The sequence below is a fragment of the Sciurus vulgaris genome (genome assembly GCF_902686455.1).
Source record: "Sciurus vulgaris genome assembly, chromosome: 5".
In the NCBI taxonomy this organism is placed as follows: domain Eukaryota; kingdom Metazoa; phylum Chordata; class Mammalia; order Rodentia; family Sciuridae; genus Sciurus; species Sciurus vulgaris.
The window spans coordinates 154,040,861-154,061,692 of record NC_136465.1 but is presented as its reverse complement, the minus strand read 5'-3'; the positions used below and the strand labels follow the sequence as shown (position 1 = coordinate 154,061,692).

General features: G+C 35.3%; 1 protein-coding gene across 7 annotated transcripts; it reads right to left on the bottom strand.

Moving 5' to 3' along the window:
- Positions 1–1,301: 1,301 nt before the first annotated feature.
- Positions 1,302–20,079, bottom strand: MRPL42 (mitochondrial ribosomal protein L42). 7 transcript variants are annotated; one of them, XM_079142853.1, is made up of 6 exons: positions 19,734–19,986; positions 17,712–17,872; positions 13,897–13,960; positions 12,771–12,855; positions 7,191–7,354; positions 1,302–2,273 (listed from the first exon to the last, which is right to left on the bottom strand). In XM_079142853.1, the coding sequence occupies exons 2-6, from the start codon at positions 17,779–17,781 to the stop codon at positions 2,237–2,239; spliced, it is 420 nt and encodes a 139-aa protein (XP_078998979.1). In that variant the 5' UTR covers positions 17,782–17,872; positions 19,734–19,986; the 3' UTR covers positions 1,302–2,236. The 7 variants fall into 7 exon arrangements, with proteins under 7 accessions (XP_078998979.1, XP_078998976.1, XP_078998973.1 ...); XM_079142850.1 differs by lacking the exon at positions 19,734–19,986 and adding an exon at positions 19,993–20,079 and having other exon boundaries at positions 1,978–2,254; XM_079142847.1 differs by having other exon boundaries at positions 1,978–2,254.
- Positions 20,080–20,832: the final 753 nt, after the last annotated feature.

Sequence of the window (20,832 nt, the reverse complement as noted above, 5' to 3'; positions counted from 1 at the left end):
AGCGCTTGCTACCTGTGAGGCACTGGATTCAATCCTCAGGACCACATAAATATAAATAAATAAAATATATTGTTCCATCTACAACTTAAAACATGAACCATTTTGAAAGATATATCAACACAGTTGGCAAATATTTTAGATTATCAAGTTTATATCACACATTTTTATTCTTTCCAAAAAATTAAGTTAAAAAAAGGAGCCACTTAAAAACATTTCCTTTGGGTAGTAGAGAGTAGCCGTTACTAATCATTTCCTTTTATCTCTCTTATTTACCATTCTTTATATTTTACAAACCACTGGGACTTTCAGTTAAATTTCCTTTACTGAAAGAATTAAACTATAGACTTTGAATGAAAAATTATTTTCACATCAACTTTACAAATATCAAAAATATTTTGCAAGTCTGAATAAAGCACTTCCCCTCCTTCTTAAAAATTCCTCACCTGGGGCTGGGATGGTAGCTCAGTGGTAAAGCACTTGCCTGGTGTGTGTATGTGTGTGTGTGTGTGTGTGTGTGTGTGAAGCACTGGGTTCAATCCTCAGCACCGCATAATAAACAAAATAAAGTTATTGTGTCCATTTACAACTATATTTTTAAAAAAATTTCTCACCTGCTTAAAAGAAATCACAGTGCTTCTAAAGATTCTGTGTATGCAGGTTAATCTGTTAACATTGCTGTAACTGTGTAGTCTGGTGAAACATTTTAATCTAAGCTGCAACGGTTTGCATGTATTCTGAAACTGGCTTTTTTTAAATTATTTTTTTGGTCTTTGGGATTGAACCCAAGAATACCCTACCTTTGAGTCACATCCACAGCCCTTTTCATTTTTTTTTACATATTATTTAGTTCTGTAGTGCTGGGGATCAAACTCAGGGAAGGACTCATGCATGCTAGGCAAGCACTTTATGATGAAGATAAATCCCCAGTCCAGTCCTCTTTATTTTGAAAAAGGATCTTGATAAATTTCTCAGGCTGACCTCAAACTTGTGATCCTCCTGCCTCAGCCTTCCCAGTCACTAGGATTATAGGAGTGCATCACTGCACCCAATGCTAATGTAATTTTTAAGACAGAAAAACAATCCAAACTAATTAAATAATATTCTTTCTAGAAACATCTCTAGGAAAGTACATTCTTGGGTGAAGAAGAACCCATTTGTCACTGCAAATGCACTGAAGAAGCCTTTGGAGTCTGACAATCTCGGATCCTGGCTCTCCAGCCTGCTAGGTAGAGTACAAGTCCCTCAATCTTATCTGTATAACAAGGATGATGTTCCTTTAAAAACAAACAAAAAAAAAATAGTTTGAGTTGTAGATGGACATGAAACCTTTTATTTATTTGGTGCCAAAAATCAAACCCAGTGCCTCACACAAGCGAGGAAGTGCTCCACTACTGAGCTACAACCCCAGCCTTGATGATTCTTATTAAAAGAATTGTTGTGAGAATGTAATAATATAGGCAAAGAGCCTAGCAGACAGTAGAAACGGATAAAAATGTAACTAATTTAATTATTTCCTAAAAGCCAATGGAAATGCTCCAACATCTGTTTCCTGGGTTATCCTTGTAAGTTTATTCTGAAAGGCAATTTGAAACCCTCTTCATGAAATCAAGAGGGAGGGAAGAGCAAAGGCATGGGGATGTACTGGGGAGCAAAATCTAGCAAATTATGCTATGTCTGGGTACAAATATACCACAGAGAACACAGCTTTTATATGTACTTACAATGTAGTAATTAAATAGAACAGAGAGCAAGCAGATGGGGGAGGAAGAAGGGGAAGGTACAATGGAATGAAACTGATCAAATTATGTGTAACTACAAATACGGCATAATGATTCCCTCTATTATGTAAAATTATAATGCACCAATAAAAATAAATTTTAAAAATGTCTTCAAAAGAAGCATGGATTTTTATTAACCATATTTATACTAATAACAATGTTTGTCTCTTAATGTAAAACTACTCATACTAGACACATAAAAATAAGAGGTAGCCTTTAATACCTCAAAAGGAAAATAAGATGAAATAGTTTCTCTAAATAAAAATGTCAAGTCCAGGATTAATGAATACATATTCTAACATATGAAAAGACATTTTATTATTATTATTTTACATATCACATATTAGTAAATACACCAGATTGCATTTTCTCAAATTGCAAATGAGACACTGGATAACATTTTTCTTTGATTCTTCCAAGAATCTCAATATCATCTGTCTTTTGGAGGATTCATTTTCTTACGACGTCTGTGATACCTTGAAAAGAAGAATATATCTGAGATAAATTATTTTAATAAAGGTTTATTACTTCTGACAGAAACCTTAAATTTCTATGATTATTTTGCTATTTTTATTAGAACCATTTAAAAAAAATCAATGAAACTTTATAAATACATTTTTGGATACATCTCAGATATTTCTTAATAAGCTACATTCCCCCATTATAAAAACTGCTTCCTATTAATTAAGCATTTTGGAAAAATTTCTTTTAGATCTTAAGGACACTTCTTAGGTAACCTGAGTTAAAAACTAAAAATAATTTGTCTTGGGCTGGGGATATAGCTCAGTTGGTAAAATGTTGCCTAGCATGCCAAAAGCCCTGGGTTCAATCCCCAGCACCACAAAAAAAAAAAAAGAAAAAAATTTAAAAATCCTACAAAATGAACTGTCTCAAAGTCACAGAACACAAGGGTGATATACAAAAAAAATCAAAAATCAATTGTATATTACATACAATCAACAAACCATTGGAAATTTAAAAATCTAAGATGATTTATAATCACATATCTACACACAAAGATGACATATTTTGGGATAAGTTTAACAGAAAAAAACACACAACATCCATATACTATAACCTATAAAACACTGTTTAGAGATTTTTTTAAAGATCTAAATAAATGGAAAAATATGCCATTTTCATGAATGGGAAGACTGAATATTAATAAGACATTAGTTCTCCTGAAATTTATCTATAGACTGAAGTCAATGCTCTTTAAAATCCTAGCAGGTTTTTTATAGAAACTGATAAGCTAACTCTAAAATTTATAGGTCAATGCAAAAGACATAGGATACTAAGAAAATTTGGAAAAATAACACCACAGAGGACTTTACCTGATTTTAAGACTTGTTTCCTGTAAAGACAGAGATTAATTGAGCAAAATTACCAGGACCAACATATATGATCAACTGACTTTCAACAAAGGAGCTGGACCAATTCAATGGTAGAGCACTTGCCTAGCATGTGGCACTGGGTTCAACCCTCAGCCCCACATACAAATAAATAAATAAAGGTTCATCAATAACTAATAACAATATTTTTTTAGAAAATGTACTTCAACTTATGCCTCACACTGTAAACAAAAATCAACCCAAGATGGGTGTGGTGGCACACGCCTGTAAATCCCAGCAGCCTGGGAGGCTGAGGCAGGAGGATCGAGAGTTCAAAGCCAGCCTCAGCAAAAGTGAGATGCTAAGCAACTCAGCAAGACCCACCGTCTCTAAATAAAATACAAAATAAGGCCAGGGATGTAGCTCAGTGGTTGAGTGCCCCTGAGTTCAATCTCTGGTATCCCCCGCCAAAAAATCGACCCAGCCCAAATAGATCATAGATCTAAATGCTAAAAGCTAAAATTATAAAACTTCTAGAAGAAAATCTTAGTGACTTTGGGTTAGGTAGAATGATTTAAGTAGAACATGAAACTCCTAAATTACAAAAGGAAAACTGTGTGAATTAAATGTTATCAAAATTAAAAAACACTACTGATCTTCAATAGCTACTTAGGAAATGAAAAGGCAAGCCACAGACAAAATATTTACATAGCACATAGCTCACACAGTACTTTAATCCACAGGTCTTATACCTTAATAAGACAACTAATATGCTTTTTTTAAAAAAGAAGCAAAAAACTCATACACACACACACACATACACACACAAATACCCACCACAAATGTACAGATGGCCATGTGAAAAAAATATTCAACACTGTTATCACTGGGGAAAAATAAATTAGAATCACCACTACTTACCCAACAAAATGACAAAAGTAAAAAGGCAAAAATACCAAGTTTTGGGGTGGATGTGGAGCAATTAGAACTCATATTCACTACTGGTGGAAATATTAAATGGTTCAGTCACTTTGACAATTTCTAATGAATTTAAATGTGTTTTTATCATATGACCCAGTAATCTTATTCATAGGGATCGGCCCAAAAGAAATAAAAACATGTCAATACGATGACTTATGCTTGAATATTTACACAGTTCTATTCACACAAGTCAAATACTAAGAACTCAAAATGTTCATCAACTGGTAGATAAACAAATTGTGGTCCGCCCATAAAAGAGATCAAAAGAAATAAAAAGATACAAACTCTTGATACATGCATACTTGATTTTAAGACTCCTAATATTGCCTTCAGCCTTTCTTCCCTTCAGAGGATTTTCATATCCTCAGTGACTGGGTTAAGAGCAATGATTACAAAAGATTGCAACAATATGGGACATACCAGAAGGAAACAAATACTGAAAGCCTTTACCAAAGTTCAGGGTTAGAATAGGTGTTGGCGAGGATGTGGGGAAAAAGGTACACTCATACATTGCTGGTGGGGCTGCAAATTAGTGCAGCCACTCTGGAAAGCAGTGTGGAGATTCCTTAGAAAACTTGGAATGGACCCACCATTTGACCCAGCTATCCCACTCCTCGGCCTATACCCAAAGGACTTAAAATCAGCATACTACTGAGATACAGCCACATCAATGTTCATAGCTGCTCAATTCACAATAGCCAGACTGTGGAACCAACCTAGATGCCCTTCAATTGATGAATGGATAAAGAAACTGTGGTATATATATACAATGGAATATTATTATAAAGAATAACAAAGTTCAGGGTTAGGCTTAAACTCAAATATCTGGATAACATGACAAAACTAAAAGATAAATTTGAGAGATTTATGAATCTCAGAAAGAAATCTTAGAATATGGTAATGATTTAAGATATGGGGGTATGGAATAGCTTGCTAATTTGCTTTCAGTCACCCTAACATACAATTACAAATATAGGTAAAAACCCAGAGCATGCATAAAAACTGAGTACTAAATAAGAAAGAAAAATTAAGGAATCAAAGGAGATAAGAAATAGAAGCAGGAATTTAAAGACCTTGTTGGCCAAAAAAAAAAAAAACAAAAAAAAAACAAAACACAAATTTTTTCTTGGGAAATTGATACAGAAATATCACCTTTAGTATTGAGATTGTTAAAAGAGGGGCTTTTTTAGACAGGAAAAGGTCATGTTTTATTATAATGAATCAAAAACTTTGGAAAGAAGTCTAGTTTGAAATAGTCTAAGGACAATGATACTGGTAATAAGACTGAGGGAAAAAAAATGTATGGCAGAATAGGCTGCATGTTATCTACACAGCAACTGTAATTAAAGCTCTCAGAGTGAATTTCACCAAGATGTACTGTATGAGGCAGTGCCTTGGGGAATCTCAGGCATAACTAAAGTTAAGAGAGAAAGCATTTTTTAAACTAAAAAGTGAATTGAGCTCTGGGATCCACAGATCTATTCCTTTGAGAATTGTTCCTACCAGATGATTCACAGACCCTTAAAACTCAATCAATAATGGGTTCATCCTCCTCACCACCAAACTTGTTTCCCCCCCATTCACATAAATGGCACCACTATCGACCCAAACACCCCAGTCAGAAAGGTCTCCTATCTCTTCCTTCTCTCCCTATCATATGTCTACTAATGCTGATTAAAGTTCTTAAATACCAATCTTCTTTCATTTCCCTTCTTTCTATTCCCAGTGGAAGTCCATTTAGATCATCAACACTTTCCACCAGACTATTGTTAATAGTCTCCTAACACATCTCCCTAACTCTAGTCATTCCTCGTATCACTTTATCCCAAATACAGAGACTTCTTAACGTTTTTCTAATGTATAAATGTTGTATAAGTCAGTTCATGTCTTAAAACTGCTCAGCACAAAACCCTTCCCAATACCCTTCCTACATTCCTGCACATATTCTGGGTTCCATCCGATCTGAACTATGGCAACTTTCGCAGCATGCTTTATCTCACATGCTGTCCCTCCTGCCTACGGAGCTTTCTACTCACTCCCCGTAGGTATCTCTGAACCATCCTTCAAGAGGCTTTATCACCCTTGATTTTAATTGTTTATTTACTCCATTATCATCATTGCTTGAGTGTAAATAACTTACAAACAGGGATTGTGCTTCTGATCACCTAGCACTTAGTAGAGGAGACTGATGAATGTATATTCATTAGTTCCATAAATGTCTCCTGTCATAAGTGTGGCAGTTACACAAGTGAATGAGAATAAAGTTTGCTCAAACACTTTTTGTTTATATTTATAAACAAAAAAATCCTCATAGTTGGGTCTGGAAGATGATAGATATGAAAGAAAAGATTCTGGGCTGGGGTACAGCTAAGCATTAAAGCACTTGCCTAACATATATTAGGCCCTAACACCACAAGAAAAGAAAAAGATTCAAATATGAAAATTAAAGCCAGAGATAGAAGAACTGATATGAGAGAAAGGCAACTGTAGTTTCTAAAGGGAACTGAGAACAATATATACTGTCAAATTATTTGCTGCATATCAACTATTTTTAAAAAAATACATAAAGGTCTGAGAATAAGATTAATTTCTTAGTAGGAATATAAAAATCACATACTAATTAATGACTATCATAGAATAGCATTTTCAAGGACTTTTATAAAATTCACAGAAAGCCTTTGTTTAAATTCTCTCATCAAAACAAAGAAGCATTATTTCATTTTAACTATGGTATATATGTTGATATAAAAGTACAATATAGCTGGGCATGGTGGTGCATGCCTATAATTCCAGCTACTCAGGAGGCTGACACGGTAGGATCACAAGTTTGGAGCCAGCCTTGGTAATTTATTAAGAGTCTGCCTCAAATTTTTAAAAATAAAGAGTAGGATTAGGGACATAGCTCAATCAGTGGTATTGGGTTGAGTCCCCAGTACGGGGATGCGTGGGGGAGTCGTATACAATATAGTATTATAGTATGCAAATGTACTTGGGGTTAACTTCCTCATGCAGAATACCATTTCAGAAATGGTTAATGGAAGGATAGTTATGTGTTCCTTTAGCATATATAGTCAGAATTGAAGAAAAAAAAAATACTTACTGTCCATAAGGATACCAACGATGCTTAGTAGTAAAGAACATTTTGCTAAGTTTTTCTATCATGGGTCCTTGTTCAAGGTGTTCCTCTTTTTCTTCTAATCTGGTTTTTAGCACTTGATCATGTGTTTCTTCATTATTGTGCACAGGATCTGGTTGAGGGATAGGCTACAAAATAAGTAGTAACAAACAACATCAAAATGTAGAAATGTTACCCAGGATTTGACTGAGTTACAATAAAACAATTTCCATACTCAATAATTCATTACAGTACCTCGGGGTAGGTAAACAAGTTATCAGAAACAGTTTTACTTAGTTGTATTACTCAACAAGGTAAGAAATATTTTTCTTGTCACAAATTTTGAGATTCTTTTGCAATAATAAAATTCTTACTCGGGTTTTCTTTTCCCAGTAATAAAGTATGTTGTACTTTAGTTTCTATTTTCTATAAGTATAAATTGGGACCATTATTATTTCTTTAACTTAAAAGGTCACAGTTATATACATATCGTTATGGTGAGATACAATGAAAAACCTTTCATTGAAAATGAAAATTCCTGCCGGGCATGGTGGTAATGTTGTAATCCCAGTGGCTCAGAAGGCTGAGGCAAGAGGGTTGCAAGTTCAAAGCCAGCCTCAGCAACTTAGCTGAGGCCCTGTCTCAAAATAAAACATAAATAGGCCCAGGGATATAGCTCACTAGTTAAGTAGCCCTGGGTTCAATCCCCAGTACCAAACAAACAAACATAAAACAAAAAAACTGACAATTCCCATATTCAATGGAAGCAGAAAACTTTTCACTGTTTTCACTTCAGATGGTTGAAACGCCATCAAATGATGCTTCACAATAATGTGGACCATTTCCCATTTCACACAATAATGTGGACCATTTAGTAACAAAGATATTAGTTACTAAATTTGCATTCCCCAATGCATAGTAGTGATAAAACATATTTCCATCACCAGCAGCAGCTCACTGAAGCCTTTAAGAAACAATGACTTGAAGCCAGGTGCAGTGGCACCTGACTATAATCTCAATGACTCAGAAAAAGGAGGCAGAAAAATATTCAAGACCAGCATGGGCAACTTAGTGAGACCGTGTCTCAAAAAAATAGAAGAGGATTTAACTTAGGTAGAGCACACTGGGTTCAATCCCCAATAACACCAAAAAAAAAAAAAAAAAATCACTGACTTGGTCTGAGGATGCAGTTCAGCAATAGAGCAAGACCTAGTAGGCACAAGACTCTGGGTTTGATGTGCAGCACAGTTGGAAAAAAAAAAGAATTACTGACTTGGATACTCAAGTTATCTATATTTTAATGGTATTAATGTATGTAACAATCATATTCTATTGATGAAAATGATACATTAATAATGATAACATATATAATGGTAACAATGCCTTGCTTTACAAATAACCATATGTAATTATAGTACAATAAATATATGACTTTACAATGAGATATGAAACACTTGAACAGAAGCTTCTTTATATTCATACACTATTACTGACAAGTGTGATATCCTACCACTGTATTAAATATTATAACATGCTTACATTAAACTTAAGTTCAGGAAACAATAAGACCTCTGTAAAAGACCATGTGTGTGTATATATGCGTGTGTGTATATATATATACATATAAGCAAGTGGAGGGGCACAATTGAATAAGTACTTCAGAAATGCAAAGTAATGAAGATATCAGTGAAAGTGGAAAGGAGTCAGGTCAGAGTCTATAGACAGTCTATTATTAGACAGGAGTTTATGAGGGACAAGAAAGATGAGTAAGTGATGGAATATAGCAAGAACACTTAAGAGATGATTTTAACAAATCTTGGAACGTCAGATTATGAAAAGTCTTTAAAAATAGACTAAAAAGAAACCACTTACCTATTAGTGGTCTAGTTCTCCCTCCTAACATAGGAGAGGAGGAAGTATAATGAAGAGGTTTAAGAACATGCACTTTGGTCTCTGATTCTGCATTCAGTAATTCTGTGGCCTTGGGCAAATTATTTACACACACTTTCCCTTTCTGTAAAATCAGGAAGCAGTATCTGTCTCATAAGAGTTTAATGAGGATTAAGTGAAATAATAATTTATTGTATGAATAAATTTATAGTATAAATATAGTATTTAGTACACTTTCCTGTCCCTCATAATCTAAGAGTTTAATAAACAGTAGGCAGCTATTTACATTTCTTTTAAGGCCCCAAACAGCAATAAAGTGATATAAATACATTTTAAAGAGGAAGCATTCCTTGGACATTTAATGTAAATGTTAAAAGATTATCCCTTTTGTATAAAGTGAAATATTAGTAAGGGTCTTTGTAAATTATTATACCCTGAGAGGTACTAGTAAACATGGGATTAGAGTATGAAAGTTGTCAGAATCAAAAAGGGATCAATTGTGTCAAACCCTAACAGAAAAATAAGGACATAAATAAAGCTGAGAGGTTCAGAAGCGGATCTCGTGCACACATTCCTGATAAGAACAAACACAAGAGACAATGCCAGAACCACAACCTTGCACAAAGACCACTGTAACCTTACACAAAAAATTACATCATCAGGCCATCTGCCCAAAAACTGCCTGGTCAACCTTGGACTGAAGCCACCCTTGTTATTGATCCTTGTAGCCAAGGATTGTTTCAAAACAACTTTGGTAGTCGTCTTCCTTTTGCCTCTGGAAACTTCCCCTTGTCTCAACCTCCTGAATATACTCACAGCTGACTATGGCCTATGGCATTTGTTCTCTCACTGCAATATTCTGCTATTTAAAAAACTCTATATTTGGAGAATCGATTCCCCATTAGGTTAATTAGGTTGATAGAGTCTGTAATTAACAATTTTCTTTAAGTCTTTTATACCTGTTGCTGAAGAGTAAATGTTTTACATATTATCAAAGTTAATGTCATGTGTTAATAAATGCTTATTATGTCTTCCTATTCCTAAGCAGGTCTAATTCTAATTTATCAAAAATTCTTGTATGGTTTTTCAAAATTGTCTAGGTGCATAGATAAGAAGATATTGAGATTAATGGATTCTTTAAGGTCTATAACAAGTGCCGCTGGGTACTCGGAATTATTTTATGCAGTACTCCTTGATCAAACTTCAAAGAAAGGGAATGTATTTTAATAATACAAATGAAATAAAACAGAATGTCAACTTTATGAAATATTCAGAACTGTCATCCTGAATTTCCCTTGATTTTCCCAAGAATTTTAAAAATTTGGGGCTGGGGAGATAGCTCAGTTGGTAGAGTGCTTGCCTTGCAAGCACAAGGCCCTGGGTTCAATATCCAGCACCGCAAAAAAAAAAAAAAAAAAAAAAGAATTTTAAAATTTGACTTCTGAAATTTTCCACGATATCAATTACTAAAAAGATGTACTTGCTAGGTGTGATAGTGCTCGCTTGTAATCTAAGTGACTTGGAAGGCTGAGGCAGAAAGATCACAATTCAAGGCAAGCCTTGGCAACTTAGCTAGGAAAAAAAAAAAAACACTGAGAACGTAACATAGTTGGACCTGTGGGTTCAATCCCCAGGAACAAAAACAAAACAAAAAAATAAAAAACCCAACTTATTTTTGTTTACATTTTTACTTTGTTTTTCTAAATCATTATTTTTTTGTTCCTTGGGTAATATCATTATTTTTCCTAAACCAGTAATCCTAAGCTCTAAAAAAACATTTTTAGAATATTAGTAATTTAATCAAATACACATCAGGCAGAAGTAAAAAGGAGGACTTTTTAACCTGACTCTATGAAAAATAACCAACAGGTTTTAGGTTCAACAATGTTGGATATAAGCCTCAAATCTTCAAGGAATATATAAGGATGGAAGAGAAATGAACTGGTGGTTGGTAGATGACAATGAAAAAAGACTGATGGTATGGTTTGATGATACGAGTTACAAAGCTAGAAATCATTAGAGAAAAGAGAAATGATCTGGATGTGACAGTGAAGAGCTGTATGGGATGTGACAATGAAAAACTGTATTATACCTACTATACCTCTCAGCACAGTGGCAAAAGGATGTTGGAGACAAACAGCAATTATTTAAAAGAGCTGCTGGGGAAACAATGTCCCCAGTGAACAGTCAGGTCTATTACAGACAGAAGGTAAAGGCAACACTCAAGAAGAGGTTAAGATTAGAGAAGATTTTATCAATGATAGTTAAGTTCTAATATTACAGTGGGGAAATTTTCAGAATTGAGGACAAAAGGGTCAGATTCAGGGATGTAAAGAGTGATCTAGGAATAAGAGTCTGGATGCTGAGAAATAACCTGACAGTCTTAGGCTTCTTTCAAATAACTGCTACAAGAATAATGCATGTCACCAAAGAATAAATTGTGAGCTGGACAGTATATGGTCCCAGATTCAGTGAATGAGGCCCATTTTGTACACACTGACCAAGAAATGAAAATAAATGAAATAAAAAAGAGCACTGGATTAGTGCCTATATTATCTGGCTAGGAATGCACAGGAAGGCAGACAAAATGGTAAGATTAAAAAGTGGAAAACAATGAACAAAAACTAGCAAACAATGTAGTTTGTCAAATTAACCAGCACTCTGGTCTAATGATTTTTAAAAATAGGTGCCACTGAATGTATCATTATCTAATTATTTTCTCCTCAGAGAGCAAACTGACCATTATCAAATATACTATATTAAATAGAAAAAAAGCATTTTAAATGCAAAATAATAAAAAAGGCTTAAGTCAAACTAAAATAAATTCTATTAAAGACAAAAACAAAACAAAACAAAACCTCTTCTATCCAGTACCCTGGCTTTGCAGACACAGGAAAAAATTAAACTAGGTCACTTAAAATATATATTCATAATAACTAATTAGAAAAAACTATATAAGCTGGGTGCAGAGGCACACACACACCTGTAATCCCAGCCACCAGGGAGGCTGAAGTAGAAGGATCGAGAGTTCAAAGCCAGCAGCCTTGGCAACTTAGTGAGGCTGTAAGCAACTCAATGATACTATCTCTATAAAATATAAAAAGAGCTGGGGACATGGCTTGGTGGTTAAGTGCCCCTGAGTTCAATCCCTGGTACAAAAAAAAAAAAAAAAAAACTAAATTAAAAAATTTTCAGATAAACAAGTTGTACGCCATTTGTTTACAATGAATCAAAATAAATTATAAAAAAGTTTATCAAATATTAAAAAGATTATCAGAACCAACAGTTTGAAAGTTGTGAAATACTCTAAAATGAAAGTTTTTTTGAATGAGCCATGTCCCCAGCCCCCAAATGTATTAAATAATAATATGGGATAGTATGAGATAATGTGTTTTATAGTTTTATACTAGATATACATAATCCTTAACCGGATATCAACGAAATTTTTTAGACCAGAAAAATGATGTCATAACTGCATTTAAAAAGTTTATTTTGTATAATGAGAAAAACCTTTAAAAAAAAAAACAAAAAGAGAATCAAAACAGTTTTTTAAAAAAGCCAAAAGAAGATAAACCAAATGAAGGAAATCAGACAATTCCCTTCTTTTTGGATATTTGCAATAAGTATGAACATTACTAACAGAAAATTTAAAACTATAGATTTTTTCATACATACTTTTGTGTGTTCATATGGGATATCCACAGAAGGGTGGTAGCACACTATTGTTCTGCCATCAGAAGTCAAAGCGAGCTCTACTTTGCTGAAAAGAACATTTTAGAAAATACAGTCATACTGTTATTTATGACAGAGCAAAAACTAATTAATAACAAAGAAGATGCTATATCACTGGATTGGCAAACCTGGTAACCTTAAAATGGGAGACAACTCAAGACTATTTCAACTCAAATTATTTCATCATGACTTCAAGATTAAATACCATGATGTCACTGCAATGAACATTTCAACTACCAATGATTTTTGATGAAAAATAAAGTATTTTTTAATGCATTTTTTAGTTGTAGATGGACACACTACTTTTATTTTATTTATTTATTTACATATGGTGTGAGGCTCGAACTCAGTGCCTCACACATGTCAGGCAAGTGCTCTACCACTGAGCCCCAGCCCTAGTCCAGGATGGAGTCTTACATAATGCAAAAATCTTATATGACTCAATTTAATTTTTAGATTCAAAAAAATGTTACCTAGTCTAATTTACCACTAACTACTTAACGTATTACTCATTAAATGTGCAATTAAAATACATCAAAAGAGAAGCAGATAAGTTTTTACTATAATTTGCAATTTAAAAAATCACATGGCTTTAAGAAAAATGTCACAGTTTCTGCACAAGAGACTTCTGTAGAGAACAAAGACAATGTCAGTTGCTCTTAATTCTTAGCATGGTGATTGGCATTAAATAAAAGGTACTGTATTAAAATTGTGTAATTTAGGATTATTCAATGTCAAATAAAAGATAAATAACAACTTAAACTAACAGATATGAACCTAAAGAGAAACAGTATAAAAACTAACTTCTCTAAAAAGCTAAAGCATGCTTCAAGAAGATAGCATTTCTAACAACATGTCTGTCTTAGAACAAATTAAATATTCATTGAAACACAATAATAATGATATTTAAAACATTTATAATCCCAGATACTGAGTAAATAAGATCATGGAAATAATTTTTAAAAACAAAATTAAAGAAAGAATAATCAAAAAAGCAAGCAGAAAATAAAATTAAATCATTTCAGATACAGTTAAGACTGTTATTTTTTAATTCAATTTTAATACATACCAATTATAGTCATCTGGAAGAGAAGAAAATGTAGATTTTTGACAAACACCAGATAAAGCTCCATCTGCAAAAACCCAAACAGTAAAAGAGATTTAGTTAATTGGGGCATATGTTCTCACATAAATTTAAAGTTAGTTTTACTCATTTAACCAATGTACTATTTACTGTGAAAAAGGTTTGTAGGAGTCAGGACTGAGTCCCTACCCTTAAAAGGGTACAGGCTGCTGGTAAGAAAGAGACGAGAAACAATTGCAACATAATGGTAAGTGCCGTTAGCAAGGGTAAGTGTTGGGAGAGAAATGGCACAGGGACAGGCTACCAAATGCCACTGTGCAGGTTCAGGAAAGCCTTTCCAGTGGAAACGATGTCTAAGGTGCTCTGAAGGAAGAAGGAATGAAGAGGTGACAAGGGGTAAGTGGTGTTCCTTCTACAGGAAGTAGCAAGAACAAGGACCAAAGATGAGAGAAGACAATAAAGTATTTGGGAATTCTAATCTTTCCAATAAAGAACATAAAGTATTTAGACATCCCAAGGTGCATAGTTTATAAATGGAGAATGGTACATTTTGATTAAAAAAAGTTAATTTTTAACAATTTCAAAACATATTTTCCTTTTTTAAATACTTAGAAATTCAAGAGCTGCAATTACTTTAAAAATCTGCAAAAAGTCCTTTTATGTTCAAAGAAAGAATATTCCTTAAATACAAAAAAAATTAGAGGCACCTCATTTTTTAATATATCCTTGGTACCAAGGATTGAGCCACATCCTTAGCCTGGTTTATTTTTTATTTGGAGACACTAAGGGCCTCACTAAGTTACTGCAACTGGTTTTGAACTTGCAACCCTCCTGCCTCAGCCTCCTGAGCCACTGGGATTACAGGCATGCACCACTGCACCTGGCAAGCTCAGTGTAATTAAAAGCAAATTCTTAAAGTGTCTTGGCTAAAGCCAAGGATCAATGTCTCAAAAGAGCGTCTTGTTCCTGCTACATGGGATGATGACCTATCCTACATTTCCCATCTCTATTCCTCTATCACATCCTCAGTATAGAACACCGTCCATACTTTGTTCAAATACTACTCATCTTTCAAACTGGTATATTCGTCGTCCATGAAATCCTTTTTACTCTCTCCACCTGCTAACCTCTATCACAGGGGAGTCTCTTTTACATGTCCCTAAATCAATGATTCATATGACATCGCTATATCTTCTTTGAAACCCCTTTCCCCCACTGCATTAGGTTTTTTTTTTTTTTTTTGGCATTAGTTATTATAAGAACTAAATGGATTAATATGTTTTAAAAAAATATAAAATTGTACATTTCCATGTTGACCATATATTTGGAAAAGTCTTAAATGTTCCTTCTAGAATATGGGGAGGCCCTTTTATATTTTTATTCCTTGTACTTTCTCTCAAATCATGAGTTTTACTTTGCCTCCAATCTTAATGTCCTTTCCTTTCATATAAAACATATCAGTAATGATACTTTATCTTTGATAATAATATTAATGATAATAATTGTATAAATGAGCTTCATAAAAGAAGTTAGTTAGTCCCTGATTATTGGGATGACTAAATGATAATGGAATGATTTTCTTGGGTAACCTAAATTAACTTTCACTAGATATTCTGACAATAATTCCAATCCACTCATATGAGTTCAATAATGACTGATTTACCCTCTACCATATATATTAGGCATTAGGGATACCAAAAGAGACACAATACATATGCAGGGGGAAATGTAGGGAAAAGGTAATAATAATTTTTAGTTACTCAGGAATGGAGTAACTGTCTCTCAGATAACCTGTTTTAAGGCATGGGCTGTGTAAAAACAGATTAGGTCCGTCTTCTCATCCACTTTGGGGCCAGGTTCTTGTAAAGGTAAATAGGAGGCTAAACAGCAGGGGCCCTTCTCCCAATTCTCAACAACAAAAATGCTCCTAGAAAATCAAAAGATGAGTGAAACTTTTTTTCTGACTTCTTGTTTTAGTTTATAGCTAATCTATAGCAATCTCCTTCTGTATTTAATTAATTATAAGTTGATTATAGTTTGAATGAAATGATAAATGTTATAATGCTCAGAGTCCTAATAAAGGGGGGGGAGAGTGGAAGAACAGTCTGCAGGAACAAAAGGTTTCCTATAAAAGGATTTAGTAGGGTGTGGTGACACATGTCTATAATCCCAACAACTCTGGAGGTTGAGGCAGGAGGATTGCAAGTTTGAACCCAGCCTCAGCAACCTCAGCTAGACTCTCAGCAACTAAGTAAAACCCTGCCTCAAAATTAAAAAAAAAAATGAGGGGACGTAGCTCAGTGGTAAAGTACCCCAGGTGCAATCCACAGTATCAAAAAAATAATAATAATAATAAATAAATAAAAAATAGGATTTAGTAAACTTTTGAACACTATTTTAACCAAAGAGCTTAGTAGGCAAACCATTTTTTCTTTGCCTTGAATGCCCCCAAATTACCTATTTATTACTTTTTTGCCCTGGTCTTCAAGTAAATCTTTCCCCCTAACTCAATAAACAAACTTTCAATTACAAAGAGTAGTAAACAGAAAACATGAAGGAGAGATTAAAGTCAGGCAGAGATGTATATAAAGTTAGCTAACAGAGCTAAACATAAAAAAGCATACCTACTGTAGCTTTCTAACCATATTTACTTTAGAACTGGGAGAACAGAATACAGGAAAAGGAAGCTGGGCATGATAGTGCATGCCTGTAATCCCAGAGGCTCAGGAGACTGAGGCAAGAGGATTCCAAGTTTAAGGCCAGTGACTTAGCAGCATAGTGAGACTCTGTCTCAAAAGGTGGGTGGGAAGAGTGGGTAAACAGTACTATGAGACAGAGGAAAAGGAAAGCAAAAAGCTGGGCATGGTGGTACACAATTGAAATTCTAGCTAATTAGGAGGCTGAGGAATGAGGATCATAAATTCAGGGACAGCCTCAGCAATTTAATGATAACCTTTCTCAAAATAGAAAACAAGGACCAGAGATATACCTCAGTGATGAAGCACCTCTGGGTTCAATTTCCAGTACAAAAACAAACAAACAAACAAACAACAATAACAATCAGGAAAGCAAAAGCAGTTGCAGTTGGTTGAGAAATAAGATTTTGATATTCTATTTACATATATGGGCCCATGCTTTGAGTACCAAATATGTATTAACAGGCATTCAAGATAGTTAAAATTAAACAGTTCTTTAGAAAACAAAAGTAGAAATTACATTTTTTTAAATAGCTAGGTCCACAGGAAAAAGTCAAGAATACACAAAAATATTAACAATGATTATCTTTCTTAAGATTAGACTGTTAATTTACCCTTTATTTTGCAAAATTTAAGAATCAGTAAAAAAGTTACAGGTATAAATATACTAAGTGTAAATGTTTCAAATGACAGAAAGTTACCCTTTATTAGTTCATCACCTAAAACCACTTGTGGTCTGCACAAATAACCATATTGGGGCCATATCTCCTCTGCGTTTGTGTATCTGCACATATGCATGTGCACACAAACATATGGTAGATTATCTTTTAAACAGACAGAATCACATGATAGATATTGTTTTGACATGCTTTTTTTCCTCTTCTACTTGAAGATCTTGCCCTGTAGGAAACAGTGGCATGACAGTTATAGTTAAGATGCAGCATAATTTATTCATCCCCTTTTGATTGACATTTAGGTTTTCACCCCTTTTTCTTTATTGCAAACATTCCTGCAAATACGCATATCCAATAACAAGTGTGTTAAATATTCTGTATTTGGAAAAGTTTAAAACTCTTCGTAAGCATTAAAATTTTAAAAACTCACTTCGAACTGGAAATAAATGCTTCAAGAAAATTCTCTTTGATATCACCCATTTTAATGCTGTTGCTGCCATGGTGTTGTAAGATGATCAGATGATATGACGAAAGGTGTTCTGAGGAGCAACCACCTTTAAAATCTGCTTCTAGGCACACCAATTTTTATTCCTGCTTAAAAGATAAAGAAAAACATCAGTGCTAGCCGGGCATGGTGGTGCATGCCTATAATCCCAGTGGCCCAGGAGGCTGAGGCAGGAGTATCCCAAGTTCAATGCTAGCCTCAGCAACTTAGTGAGGAGCTAAGTAATTCAGCAAGACGCTATCTCTAAATAAAATATAAAAAAGGGCTGGGGATGTGGCTCAGTGGTTAAGTGCCCCTTGGTTCAATCCTTTGTACCAAAAAGAAGAAAAGAAAAATCTGGGCTACCTATGGTAAACTACAGGAACAAGACAGGAATCACTACCTAACAGATCAGTCACTTGAAGCAAGGATGTTCAACAACTTTGCATTTCCACACAATTTAATAATAGGACAAAGTTCAACACCAAAATCTAAGATGAGAAACCCCAGACGACGTCTCCTATTTTTCTTAAATGCAAACATCTCAGCACTCAGTGCAGCTTTTTCTGCTTACTGAATATTCAGAAAATGTGTAATTATTTTTAGAATCTGTCACTTACACATGGTACACGGAGCGTCCCATTCATACTAGTGTGTCTGTACAACCTCCCAGGTACCACACACAAGATCTTATTACATCACTTAGAGTAGTACTGTTTCTGATTAAACTAAATATTAAATAAGAAGGCCTATCCTTGGCCTATTACATGCTTAGAGAAACACAAATTTCACCATCTTCTATGTACATAAGGTTCCAAGGTGCTTTCACCACCATTTCATCTTACTTATATTAACCATGTGTTGTTTCCTTATTTTGAATCATGAAGAAACACAAAATTGGAAGGGCCTGCTTCCAAGAATTTTAGAGTTGATTACTTACAAATTGGGAAACTTCAGGCAAATTATTAACTAAATGACCCTCCATTTTTTTCAATGGTAAAATGGGGGAAACAGCATAATTTTCATGAACTGCTGTGAATAAATGATACAACAACTGTACCCTTATGTTTAATTGACCTCAATGACTACTGCCCTTCCCCCAGTGAAGAGTGATGAAGGGAATTAAGACATAGCTCCTCTTGGTGGTGCATGCCTGTAATCCCCGGGGCTCGGGAGGCTGAGGTAGGAGGATTGCAAGTTCAGTCTCAGCAATTTAGTGAGGCCCTAAGCAACTTGGTGAAAGCCTGTCTATAAATAAAATATTAAAAAGGCTGGGGGATGTGGCTCAGTGGTTAGGGGCCCCTGGGTTCAATCCCTGGAACAACAACAACAACAAAAAAGACACAGATCCTCCTATTTGCCAGACTAAAATATGGAGGCTGATTCCTGGCACTGTCAGTACTTAAGCACTGCTAACCCCGACTTCATTAGTGTTATTTAGTTTACAACCTACCTTCTCTTAAGGGCTTTTGTTTTTGTGGTGCTGGGGATTGAACCCAGGGTCTTGTACATACCAGGCAAGCACGCTCCCAACTGAGCTCTTATCCCCAGCGCTTACAACCTACTTTCGTAGGCACAATGTGTTCTGACATTCATAAATCTGTAAAGTGGGCATCTTCGTTTTACAGATTAAGAACAAAGGCTTACAAACCTCAAATGATTAATTTGCTCTCTGTTCTCACCATTTAGTACGTGGCATGGGTGGAACGCAAAACCAAGTCTTCTGACCACAAGCCCAACAACCTAACACTTTGGGAGTCATTAGGTTCCCTCTACCCGAGGCTGGCACACCCAGTCGAGGGTCAAACTATTCACCCCAAGGAGTCAATTTCAGAGTGCAAGTCCCTTGGCATGGAATTCCACCCGAAAGCAAAAGCCACTGAGAGCCTCAGAAGGTCTGGGGTTTGAGGAACAGACTCTCAACAGCACAGAGAATAGCTCTCTGGGAGAGATCCGAAAGACTCCGACCTGGAGGAGTCCCGGGAGCCGCAAGGTCAATCAGCTGCAGCCGGGTGTCGGTCAGTGCACTAGAGAGGCGCTACAGGAAGCACGCGATCGCATGCCGGCCCTCTTACAGGACGGAGTCTGGAGATGCCGACAGCTTCGTCCTGCAGGTTATGACAAGCGAAAGACCTCGACACCCGTCGATAAGCTTTCTGGGCCTGTCGAAATTGGAGAACCTCCTCCACCAGAGGAGAGGGCAGCGGTTACCTTGCCAGCTACTCACCAGGAGACCGCCATGTTGACTCAATCCGGGTCCTGTGAGTCATCGCCCCCGCGCCCTCCCGGCGCGCGGAGCACTCTGGGAACTGTAGTCCCGCGGGAAAGTGGCTCGAGCGCAAAGGACAGGTGGGGGATCCGCGAAACGATCCTCCCGCTTTTGGTTGCAGCCCCTTGGACTCACCATTGCCAGAGATGCGCAGAAGAACTAAATCACTGCCCCAGCACGCATCCGTAGACAGTAACAAGTACCATTTTATTAACTATGTCAATATTCAGAAAACCGCTAGGTTATTCCTTGGTAGAAATAAACTTTTATCTTGTGTAAACCACTTTACTTTGATTGTCTTTTACTAACAATCTAATACTAATCGAAATAACAGAATAGCATAATTCAAATAACAGATGTTTCCAGAAAAATACATGAAAAAGATGAGTACTGCCTGCGTGCGCCTGTAATTCCAGAGACTCGCGAGGCTGATGCAGGCAATTTAATGAGACCGTCTCGAAATTAAAAGAAAAAATAAAATAATAAAATAAAAAGACTGGGATGTAGCTTAGTGGTACCGCACCCTTGGGTTCAATCCCCAGTGCCGAATAAAAATTAAAAAAAATAAAAATAAAAAGATTAGTACCCATGAAAATGTAAGGTCTTCCACATTATTAAGTACAATTCAGATCACAAATTATAATTCACTTTCCTTTCAAAAGCTCTATTAGGAAAACTCCAAATGGGACCTTTATATCTTCTCTATCCTTAACCTAAAACCTTACCATATGATAGACCATCTTACTTTTCATCTGAATAGCTCCTAGGAGCTCAGTGAATGTTAGGGAGGCAGCGTAG

Coding starts and splice junctions, on each gene's coding strand:
- MRPL42 (XM_079142850.1), bottom strand. CDS start 17,781: ATGGCAGCAACAGCATTAAAATGGGTGATATCAAAGAGAATTTTCTTG. Junction 13,961..17,711: donor GCATTTATTTCCAGTTCGAA/GTGAGTTTTTAA, acceptor GGGTTTTTGCAG/ATGGAGCTTTATCTGGTGTT. Junction 2,255..7,190: donor CGTTGGTATCCTTATGGACA/GTAAGTATTTTT, acceptor CTTCTTTTCAAG/GTATCACAGACGTCGTAAGA.